A 19,945-nucleotide genomic window follows, 5' to 3' on the forward strand; every position below is an offset into this window, starting at 1 on the left:
CTTCATTAAACATTAAAAAGTAAAAAAAAAAAAAAAAAAAAAAAAAAAAAAAGCAAAATCTTATATAAAGTTAGGGCAAAAAACTGTATTTTGAGTATGGAAAATTACCATATTTTTATGAGATGGTTATTTTGTTATTTAACAGTATTTTTTCAGTACCCCTGCTGCTGGAATAATACTGTTTTTTTTTTTTTTTTTTTTACAGTGTAGTTCAGCAGCCACATACAGCCCAACATGATCTAATGTGGGCCAGACCAATAAAATAATAATAAAATAACATATAAAAATAGTGACAACTCCAAATTTTTCTGCATGTTTTAGGATAAAAAAAGTAAAATTACAGTATGAAAATGTTTACATCTACAAATTACCCTTTAAAACATGTGAATCACATAAACAACTGTGAACAAATTGAAATTCATTATGAAAAACAAGTGCAATTTCAACAATTTTATGCTTCTGCTTATCATTTATGCATGTGTTTTACAACTTACAGATCACACTGGATTTACAAATACACAAAACATTTAGCAACAGGCAGAATATTGTTAACCTTTTATTTGGCAAGTGACTATTTTTGGTCATTTCCACACACATTACAAGACAGTAATAGTTACAGTGAGAACAGCGTGTCAACAATCTAAGGTCCAATTTAGTCTGTGATCTGAGAAAACATCCAAAAGCTGAGAGCAGATTATGGTATTAGAGCTTTTTTTTCTTATGATTCCTCTCCAGTCTTTTGACCTCCCGACTTTCTCAGGTGTCTCTTGTCATAAAACTCATTAGAAATGTGTTCAAACTAGCTCTACTATACCCTACTAACACTAACACTACTATAGTAACATACAGTTCTAATGATGCTTCACTGTAACATAATGTCAGATAATATAAGGTCAATATAAAGTCAGATACATATTATAATATATTAGTAACAGGGACCAAATCAGCACTTTTGCTCAAAATACCCATATACCGTAACTCTTGCAGGATTTTTTAGTCCTTTTGTTAAAGTTTGATGTGGTACTGGAAGAAAATTATTTGTTGATGGTAGCTAACAGTAGCTAGGTTTGCACATTGTTGCTGCAGTGGAACTTAAGCGAAGCCAAAATAAGGATTCTAATGTAAAAACAGATGCAAGGCCTCCATATGCCAACATGTGTGTAGGATGTTGTCATGAATGTGGGCATCCAGGACAGTTAAAAGCATAGACATGAAGTTAACCAACAAACCAGCTCACAGCACTAACTCCATCACATGAGTACACAAGTATTAACCCTTTATTGGGCAAGTGACTATTTTTGGTCATTTTCGCACACATTACAAGACAGTGAGAGCAACAGTTCCAGTGAGGACAGTGAGTCAACAGATAGGGTTTTTATCTTTAACAGTATTTGTCAACTGAAAAATAAATCATAGTATATAAAAATGTTTTTTGCAGATATAATAATATGGCAAAAAATATTCAAATAAGATGCTACTGCAATAACATAACCATAACATTGGTATTGGTTTATTGTTCTTATTTGTTGTTTTCAATTGTACAGCTTTTTATATGTTAATCTATTCTTGTATTTTATTCTTTTATTTAGGTTTTATCTATTCTTCTGTATTTTTATTTATTTATCTATTTATTTATTTATTTATTTATTTTTATATTTTTTTATTTTCATAGTTGTTCTATGTCTTTTAATCGATTATGTCTTTTAATCTATTTTTGTATTTTACTCTGTTTTGTTGGTTTTTAATTTTCTTGTTGCAGATATATTAATATGGCAAAAAAAATACTCAAAAAAGATACTACTGCAATCATATGTGCTCATAATATGGATTTTGTAGCATCTTGGTATTGGGTTATTGTTCTTATTTGTTGTTGTTTTTAATTGTACAGCTTTTTATATGTTAATCTGTTCTTGTATTTTATTCTTTTATTTAGGTTTTATCTATTCTTCTGTATTTTTTTTAATGTATTTATTTATTTATTTATTTATTTATTCATTCATTCATTTATTTATTTTTATAATTTTTATTTTCATAGTTCTATGTCTTTTAATCGATTATGTCTTTTAATCTATTTTTGTATTTTACTCTGTTATGTTGGTCTTTAATTTTCTTGTTGCAGATATAATAATATGGCAAAAAATACTCAAAAAAGATACTACTGCAATCATATATGCTCATAATATGGATTTTGTAGCATCTTGGTATTGGTTTATTGTTCTTGTTTGTCATTTTTAATTGTACAGCTTTTTATATGTTAATCTGTTCTTGTATTTTATTCTTTTATTTAGGTTTTATCTATTCTTCTGTATTTTTATTTATTTATTTATTTTTATAATTTTTATTTTCATAGTTGTTCTATGTCTTTTAATTTATTATGTCTTTTAATCTATTTTTTGTATTTTACTCTGTTATGTTGGGTTTTAATTTTTTTTTTTTTTCTGTACAGCACTTTGGTCCACTGTGGTAGTTCTAAAGTGCTTCACAAATAAAGTTGGATTGGATTGCCGTATGTTTGACACCTGTGCCTTAGAATAAAAACATGTCATGAAGTTTCAATGCCATGTATTTTGTTTGATGTATGGAAATCTAGAAGTATAGTTGACTACACATAAGTATAGCATCTTATTTACATAACCTTGTTTTTTTTTTCATAACAGATGGTACAATTAAATGGGAAGCACAGCCACCATGGGAACACCATGCCTTTGAATGTAGATTGAGTGAAACAAGTGGCAGTGATGGAGTGTTCGGATATGAGGCAAAGATTACCAAGCTCTTTTGATTGAAGGGTCTTCTTTGCAGGGATAATGTCACATGCCCTGAGCCATTGCAAACCATTTAAATGCATAGAAAAAGCATCGAGTACTGTAGCTGGTCTTTAATTCCGGGGACACATATGGTGCAGAAATACCAGAAAGTGACAGTTTAAACTTCGGTCGTCAAAGCGCTCATTAAAACCTCATCATTTTTCTTAGTAACGAAAAGTATTTTTGCATCTTTTAGGCATTGTTTGCTTTTATTGTGTCGTTGATTCTAAATTGCTGTGACACACCAGAATAACTGTTGTTCTTTTATTCTCCTTTTTCTGCATCCTCCATCTCCGCATCCTTCCAGGCCCAGACCATGGGGATGATGACAGAGTATTACCACTATATCTTCACCACTCTGGTAATGTACCATGCTTGTTAATGCAAATAGAGTCTCGTTTGTTCTCATCTTCCCACTGCTTGAGTTTTTGATGAATAGTGGCTAATTGCCAGTGGGGTTTGGATCCAGTCCATAATATCAATTTTGTTTGACAAGCTGGAGGCATAATGGAGTCTTCAGTGCGCTGTAGTAAACACCCCTCTTTATAGTAAAGTCAACACAAGTCTTTGAGGTAGCGGCATAAAAAACAGTAACAGCTTGAGAGTTAGAACTAAATGTGACTTCTAAGTTTACAAAAAGACACTGGTCCTCTGAGCTTTTACAGCACTTAAAATCAAATTAACGTTATTTTTAAAGTGAAAACAGTACTTCTACTTATTTATTTGATTCCTACATAATACAATTTATAATACAGTGGAAATTATATAAATAAATGCTTTACATAAAATGACCTTGGGTATTTTCTTTTTTTTTTTTTAACATTTATTTGAATTTTGAATGTTACAATCACAGTACATACTGTAGATACAAAGTGAACATAGACATACAATATGAACTATAGTGACCCCAGTCACCCAAATCACAGTCAAGTTGCTGCTACTTCAAGTCCAAGCTCTTTTTTTTTTTTTTTTTTTTTATCTTGGCTGTATGACATCTTTCTCCTGTTCAGAGGTATTTCATTCTATGAGACGTTCACTGTCCTTTATGCTTGTTTGTGTTACCATCATGAAGATTCCTCTTCTTGCTTATTGTTCCATGTGGAAGAACATTAAGTGTTGTTTCAGTGATGGAAAATATTGACTTGCACACAATAAAATAACCAATAGAACAAACCTAACAATATTTATTTTTATTAGTATGTATTAGTATTATATTGTAAGTGTTATATTAGTAATATATTAGTATTTATTATGACAAAAATTTACTTAGGGGGTCAAATGAGTGGCTACTTTTGTCAAAAAAAAAAAGTTGTAAGAAATGCATAGAACTGTGTTGAAATAATGCTATTACATTTGTGCACAGACTACTGATATTATTTGACAGTGGAAGCTATATTTTCAGAAATATTGGATTTTGAATAGCACGTGTATGTGAAAACTTTTGCTGGTGGACGGACGTGACATTACCCATGATGATCTGGTCAGTACCAGTACTTTATTAGTAATAAACTTATATACTTACTATTGCTAATTCTCCTCTTATTCATAAATGTTAGTATTATGGATCTAAAACAATAACCGCTGACACAAAAACACAAAATGTGGCAGTGGACGGATGTGACATGGTTGTTACAGATCCCATCATACTGATGCTCGGCAGCCATATCACTGTTTCCACAAATGATCCATGTGCAAAAACTAGTATCAGAATTATTTATTGTATAGTTTATCATCATACTAAAGAGTAAATAACAATATAGAATTGTTATTTCTATATAAAAATGCTTATTATTAGAAAACTGTTGATTTAAAAAGTGACGTGTGACATTCTAAATGTATGTATTTGCGTAACATAAGCAGGATGGATCAGCACTAGAGGTAAGATCGGGCCTAAAAAATCCAGCCCGACCCGACCCAGGCCCGCGGGTATTAAAGCCCGACCCAGCCCGAGCCCGACCAATTAACTTGATTTGCAGGCCCGAGCCCGAAGCAAACCCGAAATTTCATATTTTATTTGTGAGGACTCGGGAGGAGGAGGGGTGATTTATGATAACAAATTAAAGCCTGTCTTTTGTAACGAAATCTAAGTTAAACAAGACTGTATAAACATTTACATCTTTTATATTTCTGTGTCTGCAGAGGTTACATTAACCGCCAATTTTCCATCATTGACGGATTTTTTTAAGAGTTGACGGGAAAAATTTAAGGCCGTCCGTCATTTTGACGGGTTGAAAATTGGGCCGTAAACCACAGCAGCAGTACGTCCTTAAGAATCTAGCGCGGCACTTTAAGAGAGAGAGAGAGGCAGAGAGCCCGGCCCGACCCGACCCGAACGTAATGATTGACATTTTAGGCCCGACCCGGCCCGAAATTCGGGTCGGGTCGGGCTCGGACTTGGGCTTGGGCTTAAGATCTTACCTCTAATCAGCACCATACTCCATATTGCAACCTGTAAAAATAAAACATGTGATATGTAGGATAGAATCTTGTAAGAAAAAATGGGGAATCTAAAAGAATAGAATATTTGTTTTTCAGGTAAATTCAGTTAAAATATAACTTGGCCATTTGTGACATGAAAATATAGCATTATAATTGTGATGAAATTGGACATTTTTGACCGGAATAGTTCATATGACCATCAACATGTTGCAACAGAACTGAAATCCTGTAAATTGGCATAACTTGCATTTACCAACACAAAGTTCAATATTGATTTCTCATGCACAAAGACATAAATAAGACCTCTAAGCATATTTTAGCCGATTAGTATTGTGACATCGCACAGCCCTGATACCACTCAGCTAAATTCTAAGTACATGATTTTAACCTGACAACACTAAAATATCATTGAGGGTTTTCATTCCACAGACTAGTATTAAATTAAAGAGGATCAAAACACTACAACCCTTCTGTATCTTTAAGTGTTATGTGTCTGTGTCTTAACAGTGATCCACACATACACTGAGGGTTGTTTATTATAACCTGTGTTACTGTAGTGTTTCATTTCCTTCTCTGAGCGTTTGATGCTCTCACTCACTCCGATAAAATGATCTCCTCTGACTAATACAAGCCGACCCAGCAGGAGGTCGGCGCTGCTCTTCACTGTGCCGCTGCCTATGTGGTGACAAACACACTGGATGGGGAATGAATACCAGCGTGTTCTATGCTGTTCCTTTCACTCCGTGTTATTGTCTCTGTTTCAGCCTCCATCGCGCTAACACACTCTGTCTCTCCGGACTTGGCCAGTCTGTTGTGATAATGCGATATGACATGGAGGTCCAGGCATGATGTGTGTCGTCTGTCACGCTTGACAGCATGGCAATGATATTTGTTCTGCTATATTTGTGCAGAATGTCTATTGTTTTATTAAGGAAACACAAAATTCCACTATGTTGCCGCTACGTTTCATGTGTTTCAGTGCTTCAGATTTCAAGCAGATGGAACGGAGAAATATTTACTGAAGGATTAACTTTTAGATATGAATTAGATCTGATTTTTGTGCAGCAGCAGTATCTATCACATGAGGGCAGACTATCTGTATAGAATCAGTGTGGTATTTATCTTCAGCTGGAATACACTGTCATATTGATAGACACACCATTAAGAAGATTACACCTGGTGGCTTGATTTGATCCAAAATGATGAATACTTGCATGGTATACATGGCAACACAATTTCCTCTCAATGGAATTTACTGATGTCTGTGTTTTATCTTCCGAGGTGAGGAAAATGCCGACTTATTAGAGCGTGAAAAGGCAACAGCAGAGTGGTATGGGGGTAATAACTTCCTTGTCCTTTGAAATGAGCCTGTCATAGCTCTCTCGCTTTGCAGTCGTACACAGCTATCTGTAAAAACTAAAGCTGAGAACTTTGTTATGTTTGATACCGACAGAACAGCCTGGGCACTCAAGAGATAAAGCATGCAACATGTTCTGAGTGGCTCAAGGCTTTATTGTAATTCTGATATAGGAGTATAGCATGATAAAAAGGGTGCGATTAGTCAAAAAAACAGAAGGGGGGCAGTGGTTATATACATGGGGGTGTGGTCCTTAACTAACGTAACTAACGCTGGAGTGAAATGAAGATGAAACTTTACATACTTCAAACGTCCAACTCCCGGGTTCTGTTATTTAGTGTGTTCTTTTGTTGGAAGCTCCAAGAATAAGTTGAGATTCTTTTCGGTCTCATTTTTATAAATTCAATTTTTGACTTGATCTAACCACAAACAAAGTACAACTCCACACCCAGCAGGAAATGGATCCAGACCTTCCAGTGTGCATCACTTTTATGCCATGTTTCCACTACATGGAACCAGCTTGACTCGAACCAGCTTGACTCGACTCAACTCAGCCTTTTTGCGTTTCCATTATGAATAAGGACCTCGAATCTGGTACCTGGTACTAGTTTTTTGGTATCACCTCCACCGAGGTTCCAGGACTGGGGAACAGATACTAAAATGTGATGTGTAGACACTGCAGACCACTGATTGGTCAGAGAATTTTCTCTGTGACCTGCCATTTTACAAAAAACAGATGTGGAAGTTGACAGTAAATACAGCAGTAGGTTAATCCACATGATGACAGCCCAAAACTACACCATGGTCGGTCGAGGAGATTCAGTCTTTGGTGGCCGATGTAAAAATTCAGCATGAGCTTGACGAGACAACACGTAACGAGTGAGTTTATCAGCAACTCTCTGAGCAGACGACACGGAAGTAACGCACCACTTCGATATGACATCCAGGTACTGTAAAGTCAGTAGTATCCTGTGATGGAAACAGTCTCCAGGAATAGTACCTGGTACCCGAGTCGAGTCGAGCTGGCTCCACATAGCGGAAATGCGCATTATTGTCATTGTAAGCTGATCCCCCAAATAATGGGCTGACCCTATACAAGGTGGGTTGGGTTATCAACAATGGGCTAGAGTTATCTAACTCTTAAATCAAGCAGATGTTTAACCTAAAACCTAAGTCCTGTGTTCATAAATCTGTCAGTTTAGTATGTTGACCAAGATGTGACCCATACTATCCTAAGAACTTCACCACTAACCAGTGAAACAAAGAAATCTAGTGAAACAAAGGAATTATATCCTCCTGAGACCCAGGAAAGTGAAAATTTTAGTTTTTTTTACATTAAACAATTGTCTTGATTGGAAACTGCGTGATGCAACAGTTTATTCATATACATTTTTAAAATATTTATTTATTTAATGGGAGGTCTTTTGCAAGGGGCAGCATTTTTTAAGTAAAACTGTCAAACTTTTGTCCCCTACAGGGGGACCCCTAGGGTGGCTGTGGCTCAGTTGGTAGAGCGGGTCATCCAATGACCAAAGTGGACCAAAGTCCACATGTCAGAGTGTCCTTGGGCAAGACACTGAACCCTAAATTGCTCCTAGTAGGGCCAGGCAGCGTATTGCATGGCAGCAGTCACCCGCTGGTGTGTGTGTGAATGAGTGAATGTGAGGAATTGTAAAGGGCTTTGGGCATCATGAAGGTGTAGAAAATGCACTATATTAGTTCAGTCCATTTACCATTTTACAGAAGACAAAAATGCATTGCTAGGTCTCAGGAGGATATCTGAAACCATAAACCACTGACCGATATGTGTTTACTTAAGACTTCGACTATCTAAATTAAAATAATACTTCATGTTCCTCTATTATACAACGGATCTTACACGAAATTTTCACAACTTCTTACCTGTATCCACTGGACACACACATGCTGGGCCCCATGAGTTTGTCACGTTTGGCCCCCATTTACGGCACCTCAGTGCATGGGGACGTTTGCAAACTCTTAGACTCCCGACAGTTTGGTTCAGGTGAACGTTAGTGCCAGTAATGTAGGATATAGGTGTAAGAAAACTCAGTCACAACCTGCATGTTATTTCAATTGGTCGGTTGTCCCCCCAAGGATGAAATTCATTGAGCAGAAGTAGGGATGTAAATCCCCCCCCCAACAAATCACACCCTGATGATAAACATATATGTAGATGTGGTATTTGTGTGCAAAGCAGCATCACAGCAAACACTGAACTCATAATTGGAACAAGTTGCTATTCTGACATCCCAAAATGCCCTAATAGAAATGAGGATGTCATAAAAGATGAGCTCCATTTTTTTTTTTTTTTTTTACAAACAAATCTGTCCCAGTTAGTTTGTATTCTTAGCATCAAAGCCGTGAAACTTGTAACCTGATCTGCTTTACTGAGCATGTCTGGATGTCATATAGAACAATAGTGATTTACTTTGATCTGTATTCTTAAAAGAGCGTACTGTACTGCAATCTAGTGTGAAGGGGAAAAAAAAAAAACGAAAACAAACAAAAAAAAAAGACAAAGAAATATTTCAGTGACTCGCAGCGACCGTTCTTTAGTAAGTGTCTTACACGCTCCCGTTCCCTCAACACTAACCCCACAGGGTGCTAATGAAATATCTATGTTCATCCAAATGTCTTTTCCAAGCCCCCTGGCTCATTCCGACACGACATGTGTCAACATGTGACTTCACACTTCAGCTACAATAGCTGCCCCAGAAATTACAGCGGCTCAAATTGAATTGCTTTTTGCTTAGAAGTTGCCAAGGGAATGCAAGTGTTGAATTATTAATATGATCTGAACAGAATTGGTGTTTTATTTTCTTGTTCTTTAATTTTTTGAGCTACAAACAAGGATCTTTCCAAATAAGACAACTGCACTAATAAAGATCCTTAGACATGAATGTGATTAATAAAGGTTAAATATATCTGGTCAGTCTTTTTCTTCAAGAGTCAATCACAAAAACATCCATTATTACAATTTGTCCACATTTGGAAAAAATAAACGCAGTGAACAAACTAAAAGTACAACAGAAGAAAGCAAACATAAACACATTTTAACAACCCTCATTCATGTAAATGATAAATACAGGCATAATATTGTTAAAATTACACTTATATTTCGTAAGACATTTCAGGTTGTTCATGTTATTCACATTTTTAATGGGGCCGGAGGACCAAGCACATGCTCCACTGTCAATCCAAGCAAGTTACCAATAGAAATCCACCCTTTCTACTCTTGTAGATCCCGCCCATCATATTCAGTTGAACTTAAAAGCAAAAGTTTTTGCTTCACAAAAGATTTTGACTTCCGATGAACATTTCTCAGAGTACGCCATAATTGTTTGTCAGCAGCAGCGGTTGTAGTCCATACTGAAAATATGTCCAAACTTTGAGCTAATTACCTAAAATGTTCAGTTATTGGTTGAACAGGATAGAGCAGCACAGTCAACAACCTGGAGGGGGCGGGGCCTGAAGTGACTCATTTGCATTTAAAGGGCCAGCGCTCAAAACGACCTTTCTGGTGTCATTACTCAGAAATAGGGTTGAAGATGGACCTGTGGAGTTGACTTAATGAAGAATTCTGACCCAAGTATAGCATTTACAGTTTATGAAAGATAAGATAAGATAAGATAAGATAAGATAAGATAAGATAAGATAAGATAAGATAAGATATACTTTATTGTCCTCGTAGGGCAATTTTTCCTGGACTGTTCAGCTGAAGTTTACAGGTGGACAGAATAAAGAAGAGCCGATAGAATAAAAAAGAGAAGTACCAAATGCCAAGTGCCAGATCCCCACTATCCTGTTCGATGGTCATGTCTGGCCCATGTGCCTGAAACACACACACACACACACACACACACACACACACACACACACAAAAACAACATTTAATTTCCACCACTGCATTGTTTTAAATAAATATAAATTTCTTAATTTAATAATTTTGTGAATTTTAAAATTGTGTACCTGATATTTAAAGTCTTGCATGGACTTGCCCCTCCTCCCTTGACAGATTTCAACAAATCCCGCTCTGTCAGTGGGATGGTCACCAGGGCCACAGCTCAAGGAGCCTGTGAGGTGCCACACAGATGCACTACTTTTGGACAAACTACACTTTGAGTCTCACTGGAACTGAATATTGGAACAGTTTACCACTCAACATAAGAGACTCACACTCATATGCCTCCTTCAACTCATAACTTAAACATTGGATGAAGGAAAACCAAGCCTGTGAGCATCAGTAGACTGTTCTCACTGTGTTGTTCTGTGTGCTTTTATGATGTTTGGCCTTTTTGTCAATTGTCTTTCTTGTCACCATGTTGAGCCGCATTATGTAAAAAATTCCCATCATGTAATAAAAGTTCAAAATGTAATAAGAATGTCACATCATCTTGTCATAAAGCCACATTATGTAATAAGCTGACATATTTTGTAATAAACTACCTCAGTGCATTATGTAGTACATTTTTTTACATTATGTAGTAAGTTATTACAATTTGAGAAATTTATTACAAAATGCACTTGACACATTTTTATTTTCAGGAAAATGTAATGTGCTAAATTAATCTTTAAACCGTGTGGTTAAAGTTCTGATTACATTACCTGTAGCTCATGTGACTAATTTCTTCTAAATTGCTCTGAAATTATAGTAATTTGGATTGTTATTACAAAATGAACCATATTATTACATTTTTTAAAAATCAAAATGTGTCAAGTGCATTTTGTAATAAATTTCTCAAATTGTAATAACTTACTACATAATATGAAAAAAATTACTATATAATGCGTTGACGTAGTTTATTACAAAATGCGTCAGTTTATTACATAATGTGGCTTTATTACAAGATGACATGATATTCTTATTACATTTTGAACTTTTATGACATAATGGGAATTTATTACATAATGCAGCTCAACACACCTGCCTAGGGACTACAGCTGCAATTGTTGTAGATGTTCATTAATATGCACTGTCCCTAATAAATAAATAAATAAATAAATTTGCACATAATATATACATATATACATATTCATACATAAGTTGTTGCACAGATATGTATTGCACATACAGGTATGAAATTATTGCACCATGTAGCTTATTACAACAGGGAAATGTTTTAAAATGCATAATTCTATTTAAAAAAAAAAAGCAAAATATCATTCCTTTAAACCTCCGGATTTAGAACTGGAAACTACTGTTCTTGAGCTTAAGATAGTATCCCTTTAATCAGCTGCTGCGTCATTTTCATTATGTGAGGAGAATGCACCCAAGACATATTCTGAAAAACAAAGGTTGTCAGCGCTGGCAGACTGAATGAGAATCCATCTTCCATTACTGTTGTGTCTCTAAAGGACCTGATGGCCATTGACCTGGAGCCGTACAAATTCTGTGGCGTAAACATGACCGGCTTCCGCATCCTTAATGTGGATAATCCCCAGGTCGCAGCCATTGTGGAGAAATGGTCGATGGAAAGGCAGATACCACCGAAACCAGACTCGGGCCTCCTGGAGGGCATCATGACGGTAGGTTTCATTAGCTCTGAGCAGTTTCATTTACAGTCACTAATGGAAAATGTCAGTAGAAAAACATCATATCTGTCCGTCCATCAGCCTTCTTTTTTAAAAAAATTATTATTATTATTATTATTATTATTATTATTATTATTATTATTATTATTATTATTATTATTATTATTGTTATTATTATTATTATTATTATTTGCGCAGATGATCTCCGATGTGGTTGGCTATAATCTTAATTGTAACCAGTTAATTTCCTTCAGATATTAATCATTATGTCTACACATCATCCACTTTATGGGGCTCAAGTGCAGATTTACACAAACAGCTCCCTCCTCTCCCCTCTAGTCTGGGGCTCATCTATAAATAAAGCATCAATATTGTATGAAGTATGTACTGGAGACACATTCACAGACGTTCAGCTGCAGTTTGGTTAAATGTTGAATGGAAAAGATGCATATTTTAAGGGATTAAGTGGCTTAGTGACTCATATTTTTTCATGTTACATATTGAAAAACTTTTCTTTTAGTGTTAACACATAATGTTTTACTTGAAAGACTTACCTTACTGATGCAGAATGAATTTAATGATTGTATTGAAAAACTTTTATTTTAGTGTCAACACAATGTTTTACTTGTTAATGTGTTTGTGTATCTGGATCGAATTGTGCCCTCAACCTCCTGTAGCAAACGTATTACACTTTTTTTTTTACAATGATTTTGCAGAATGAGTTCAGTAATTGTATTATATTAATTATTATGGAATAAATTTCAGTCTAATTCTTATTTTTCACAGAGGTGCAGCTGCCGTTTGGTTAATATTAAATGGAAAAAATGTATATTTTAAGGCATTAAGTAGTATGACCTGTATTTTTTCAAATTATATATTGAAAAAAAACCTTTCTTTTAGTGTTAACACATAATGTTTTACTTGAAAGCCTTACCTTACTGATGCAGAATAAGTTCAATGATTGTATTATATGAATTATTATGGTAGAAATTTCAGTTCAATTCTTATTATTTGATGTAATTTTAAAGAAGAGGTTGGTCTGTAACTTAATTCTCATCCTGATGATCTGCAGACCCCAGAAACTTTTCATCATACGGGTTCAATCAAGCAAAAGTGAAGATCAACCTGAAAAAGTAATTTTGCACACATCATTTATCAAGTGGGCTCATTTTTTTTAGCTAAAGATCTCTATTTTATGAAACTGTTATCCTTCTTAAAATACCACTTGTAGAAAAAAAAGTTACAACTGATTTTATCGATTGCAGTTTCTAAACCATAGCCATACCTCAAATTTTATTTTTTTTTATAATTCTCTTTATGGATTTTCAACAGCATAACATGGATGCATCATACAGTGTGTACATTTTTGCTGTTCTTCTTAACATAAGGCCCCACCCCCAATTTAGATATTAGCAGTAACATGAAAATATATGTACCAAAAGACATCAGGAATATGAACAGGAGGCACATAGCATTCATACAAATTGTAGATGTGAAAACATAGCAAAAGCAAAAATAAATAAATAAATTTAAAAAAAAAATAACATTAAATAAATAACAATTGTAAACTAGAGAAGTGCAGACCCCCTCCCCCATCACTATCAAAATTTAATAATTTGTTCCTTGTGCCAGTATCAACATTTCCTGAAAATTTCATCAAAATCCTTCCATAATTTTTTGAGTTCTCTTGCTAACAGACAAACAAACAAACAAACAACAAACAGACAAACCCCGATGAAAACATAACCTCCTTGGCGAAAAAAAAAAAAAAAAAACATAGCTCAAATTTGACGCAAAAAATTTTAACAAAAATTTTTTAAAATGTATTCATTCTGTTGATTATATAGATGATTGTTAAGTTTCAAATATTAGATTTTCATTATTTTTTTTTTATATTATTAACATTTATGACTGAATATTTGTGAGTTGCTTAAAAGGCCCTGTCCATGTGTTACCACAAAAATACCAATTTTTAATTTTCAAGTTACTTATAATTCAGATATTTGAGTGAAACTTTCAGAAAGTAATGATCTTTTGATACATTTTGGTTGATGCATACAATGGTAAAGAGTCGTCCATGTGTTACTATGGCAACCTGTCTATGTGTTACCACATTCTCTTGTCAATAAAACAGAGACTTTTCAATATTTTACTCCAAAATGTGTTCTCAGCATAGTTGAATATAATATCTAAAAGGTTTTTTCCTATTTGATATTAATTTCTCTCGAGAACTGGATGTTTTGAATGTTTGCATAAAGCTTAAAAAATGTATGTCAGTTTCAAGTCCTCTTGTTACCGAGCAGTAATTCGACATTTTTCACTTAAAAAATATATCTCCCCAAATTTAGTTATACATAATGTTAAAGTGCTTACTCAAATATGTGTAATACATGCATATAAGTTACTCTGCTTACATGGCAGAGACTGCTGAACACTAAATGTGTCCACGTGTTACCGCTTGATCAGACCCATATCTCAGAGGTTCTTTATTTTTTTATTCTGACTTTGCAGCTTTATTTATGACTTCATACAGTTGTTTTATGCATAAGTATCAAACACTATCAGCATCATTTTGAAGGAACCACATGCAGACATCAGACGTATATACAGTATTTTCATTTTAAATACAGTACTGTGCAAAAGTCTCAGGTCAGCTTTGCTTTTTTAATGGTTTTAATGAGTTTACATACAACAACAAAATGCAGGAAGTATATGCACGGTGTTGAAACACAAAAATTGAATCAAAGCTTAAAATATAACAAAGTTTTTCCAAAGACGTGGGCTGTTTTTAATCCCTCGTCTCAGTGCAGAGCATACATATCATGCAGCTTCTATAATATTTGTATTTTTTGTTTTTAATACTGTTTGCATACAAGTGTAATATATAGGAAATCTGCCTCTTGATGCAAAAACTGAGAAATACATAAACATGGTCATTATTACTTTGCTCGAACAACAAACCTAATGGTGTCGTATGACTTCTGCACAGTACTGTACATAATTACAATCCTTTTTTTCCAGATGATATGCATCAGTATAGCTCTTGTGTTTGGGTTTATTTCAGCTGTGATGCTCCAAGCAGCATTACTCCTCTTCATACTTTGACAGAGATATTTACACAGAAGCCGTCTCAAACGCCCTAATTCTCCTGATGTTACCAGTCATGTCGTTTATCGTCTCACAAGTATGAACATAATTTACAGAAAGACTGACTCAGGAAACATGTAATAAGAATTTACATACTGTACACAAGGATTTTAGGAAACAGGGAATCTGTGTACAATAATCACACTTTTAAACTCTGACAGCAGTCATTTTAGTCATTTTATATGTGATTTTTTTTATGTTAGCAGAACCAACAGGGTCTAAAATTTTAGTCTTTTAGCCTGCATTGGTATTTGTTGATTATTTATTGTTGATTACACTGGGTTAAAAAAAAATGTTTTTTGCAAGTTGTCTAGGTTTTTTCAACTGAATTAGGACCATTTTGCACCGCTAAATCCAAAAATGACATCTGTTTTTCTCAATCAGGTCAGGTTTTTTTTGCTAATTTGATTTTGAAAAATTTGATCTTCTCACAAAATTGATTACATTTTTGTGACTTTATCAGTTGATTTTTTATATAGTTCTCACCCAAAATAGGTTTTAAGAGAAAAAAAAATCATTTTCTAACAGGATCCCTGTTAGGTACAATGGTGTATTCACCGCAGATGTAGCAGAATACGTCAGGCTTATTTTTGCAAGATCTTCTAGTCGAAGCCATTTCATTCACCTGTAATATAAAAAAAAAAAAACATTAATCATAAATTGGCAAAAGTAAAATCTTCAGAACTCATTTATTGCAAGAAATATGAAAGAATTTTGTATCATATGATGTGAAAATGCTCATAAATGTAAGCAAAAATGTTAAAAAGCCAATATGTAGCATAGTTCAGAAAGTTGACCTGATTGAGCAAAATGAATGGCGATTTTTGGATTCAGCACACCAAAATGATCCTAAATCAGCTCAAAAAACTTAAACAATAAATTTGTTGTTGGCCAGTGTTATTTAATGCATTTATTCGTAGTTGCTTCCGATGGTCTTGTATTTGTGCACTGATCTATTTATGTTTGTCACATTGGATTTTGAATGTGGGCTGATGTCTGTGGTAAGCTGCAAATGAATTGTCCGTATGGGATAAATAAAGTTTTCTGAATCTGAATCTGAATAATAAAAATATGCAGAATACAGAATACATGTACACAAGACAAGGGGGATAAACCCAGTTTTTAGGTTTCTCATAACATTCAACATTATAAAGAAGCACATTTAGAAGCACATGTGTAATATTAAATATTGGTTCTATCCCTTTGTCTTGTATACATATAATTTATTGGTGTATATAGTTTAAGTGTTTATATTTTTTTTTCAGTATTTTTTTTTTCTTTTTATTATTCTATGCTAAGACCTCATTTTGTCAAAACATGCCTTGTGTACATTATGCAAAAACATATTTTTTATAGAATTATTTCTGCATATTATGTATGTATATATGATAAATATGATAAATCAGTGACTGATAATACCAGGAGGATTTTTTAAAATGTATTTAAGACGACTTCTTGGCTCAAATAAACCCCAACTATACAGATGTGGGGATATTTTTCTTTTCTTACCTCTGCTACACTGTTTATCTAACACCTAAATACCCTTTTCACCACAGGGAAGTGCATATCTTAGTGTTACATTCAATGAAGAAATAAGAAATACATAAGTGCAAATTGGTTATTTAACCCTGTAAAGCCTGAACCATTAAATCATTGACAAAAAATTCCAGTTCTTTGAAACTGGAGCCTTTATTGGTCCTGCTGAACAACCCAATTTTTTTTTTTTTTCCAAATATCAATTTCCATGGAAGAGTTTCAAATTTGTATCATATTTAATCCATCGGGTCTCAATGCTCAAATATTATTATTTTTGAACAAACAAAAACATAATATAAGACAAACATGTCTAACAAATTATGTCTAGTAAGTTCTGCCTCCTTCCTCATTAATAACAGTCTTGTAGTGTCACTGGAAAGGCCTCTGGTGAATGAATTCCTCCCCCATGGTGGATTATCTGTGTATTGCATGTATCTAATTGTATACATCAGGTTTTTCGAGAGAAAAAAAAACAAAAAAAAAACAACATCACACTGATCATATAGAGGGCAAAACTCATGTATCAAATATGATACATTTGGTGTTATAGGGTTAAGTAGATTTTTCGTGTTTAGTCTTCAAACAGTAGTCCTTGTGTGTAAAATATGTCAAATGAAGATTAGTTTGTGTGCCAAAATGCCTCCACAATCAAAACAACGTAAGTATTATGAGATATATGATGATTAAAGAGGGAGATGCCAGATTAGAATGCAAAGACGTCATAGCTGTGGGGTTTTTAAAGTGAGACCAGGGGCTGGTTGGATGTCTGAAGTGGTTCACTATCCATTTGTGAAAACAGTTTGACCGTGATGATCTTTAATTTTCTAGCTTTATTCATAACTAGCAAATGATAACAGTACCTGATGAGGTTTTTAGTGAGATGAGTGATAGTTTGAGGTGTAGTGACAAACAGGATAGAATAGAACATGGTCCTGTATCTCACCAGTATGTTCTATCAAGAAGCAATAACAAGCTGAATCTGTGAGGTTGTCAGGTTCTGTCTATGTTAGATTCCTGTGGTCTGGATGCAGGAGATCAATCTCCCAATAGAAGTAGGTGGTAGTTTGACTGGAGGAGAACTCAACTAATTAAATGAAAGTCTATATATGACTTCCTATCAGTGCTAAATAGTAACTATATTGATTAGAGCCCGACTGATTAATCAGGCTGATTATAGCATATCACAGATTAATCAACATCAGTCAATATGTAACTGATGTATTAATTATTTTTGCTGGGTTGAGATTCTGTCGGTCTGCTGCTGTGTGTCTGTGCTGTCGGAGAGTTAGAGGAATAGTAAAATGTGTCAGTTTTACTTTCACTTCTGCTCTGACAATCACGCTACACCCCAACCCAATCACAGACTGCTATCCCCCCGCTCCGGCAAGCAAGGACCGCTACCCCCCCACACACACACCACACACACACACACACACACACACACACACACACACACACACACACACACACACACACACACAATATCACGGACCGCAATCCCCCCTGTCTTACAAACTAACAAAGTATTCACCACCCACTCCTGTCCGTGCGCTTTCTGTGTACCCTGGGTATTAATACTTTATATTAATACTGGTATTAATACTGTATATTAATATTGGTATTATTACTGTATATCAATACTGGTATTAATACTGTATATTAATACTGGTATTATTACTGTATATTAATACTGGTATTAATACTGTATATTAATACTGGTATTAATACTGTATATTAATACTGGTATTATTACTGTATATTAATACTGGTATTAATACTGTATATTAATACTGGTATTATTACTGTATATTAATACTGGTATTAATACTGTATATTAATACTGGTATTATTACTGTATATTAATACTGGTATTAATACTGTATATTAATACTGGTATTATTACTGTATATTAATACTGGTATTAATACTGTATATTAATACTGGTATTATTACTGTATATTAATACTGGTATTAATACTGTATATTAATTGTCGCTGTCACAAACATTTTTTATGTCACTACTTATAAAATATAGACTCACATCTCTGAAAAGTCTGTTCTCCCCAGCATCAAAACTACCACATATACAACCCGTGGTTCCCCACAGGTCACATACTAGTTTAATATAAGACTATTATACAGCATTTTAAAATTGTGTAAACTATCTTTGTGAGATAAAGAAAGATTTATACAACTGTTAATTCACATGTCCACCATTATTTAATATAAGACTATTATACCCTGTGTATATCAATGTTCTTTGTTCATATATCAGCAAATATAACAGTTATCAGCCGATATATTAGATTTTGGCTTTTTTTAAACCCCAATATCGGTATCGGCATCAGCCACAAAAATCCCATGTTGGTCAGGCTCTAATGTTGATATCTGTAACCATTTCCATGTTATAAACCATCAAAATATGGCTCATTATAAGTAAAGGGAATTTTTTTATATTTCAAAAATTCATCAAAAATTTAAGTGAGCAAACTCTGTAAACATTGTCCCGAAAAAACTACATATACAATTTGAAAAGAATCCAGAATCCAGAAATTGACCATCAATAGAATCCGACCAGTAGCTTCATAGAAGAAGATTGTTGACAGATACTGATGACCTGGAGTTTGACCTTTCAGGGTCACTCAAGGTCAAATGTCATTGACTCAAATTAAAGTCCAAAAGACTTCCTATCAGTGCTCAATAGTAACTATATTGATATCTGTAACTATTTCCATGTTATAAACAATCCAATTATGGCCCATTATAAGTAAATGCAAATTTATAATATTTCAAAAATCAGCCAAAAATGAAAATTTCTCAAAACTATGAATAAACTTTGGAAACATTGTCTGAAGGAAGCTACAATACAATTTGAAAATAATCCGGCCAGTAGTTTCAGAGAAGAAGATTGTTGAAATCCCATATTGGTCAGGCTCTAATATTGATATCTGTAACCGTTTCCATGTTATAAACCATCAAAATATGGACCATTTGAAGTAAAGTAAGTTAAATATTTCAAAAATTCATCAAAAATTCAAGTGAGCAAACTCTGTAAACATTGTCCCAAGGAAGCTGCGAATAAAATTTGAAAAAAAATCCAACCAGT

General features: G+C 34.1%; 1 protein-coding gene across 1 annotated transcript in view; it reads left to right on the forward strand.

The window, feature by feature from the left end:
• The window catches only part of LOC115435542 (glutamate receptor ionotropic, kainate 3-like), a 239,968-nt gene that overhangs the window by 148,820 nt on the left and 71,203 nt on the right, over window positions 1-19,945 (forward strand). Inside the window, exons 5-6 of the mRNA XM_030158013.1 lie at window positions 3,115-3,168; window positions 11,980-12,150. Coding sequence (XP_030013873.1) covers window positions 3,115-3,168; window positions 11,980-12,150 — 225 coding nt within the window. The remainder of the gene's footprint in view (window positions 1-3,114; window positions 3,169-11,979; window positions 12,151-19,945) is intronic.

This window comes from Sphaeramia orbicularis, chromosome 16, assembly GCF_902148855.1.
Source record: "Sphaeramia orbicularis chromosome 16, fSphaOr1.1, whole genome shotgun sequence".
Classification (NCBI taxonomy): Eukaryota; Metazoa; Chordata; class Actinopteri; order Kurtiformes; family Apogonidae; genus Sphaeramia; species Sphaeramia orbicularis.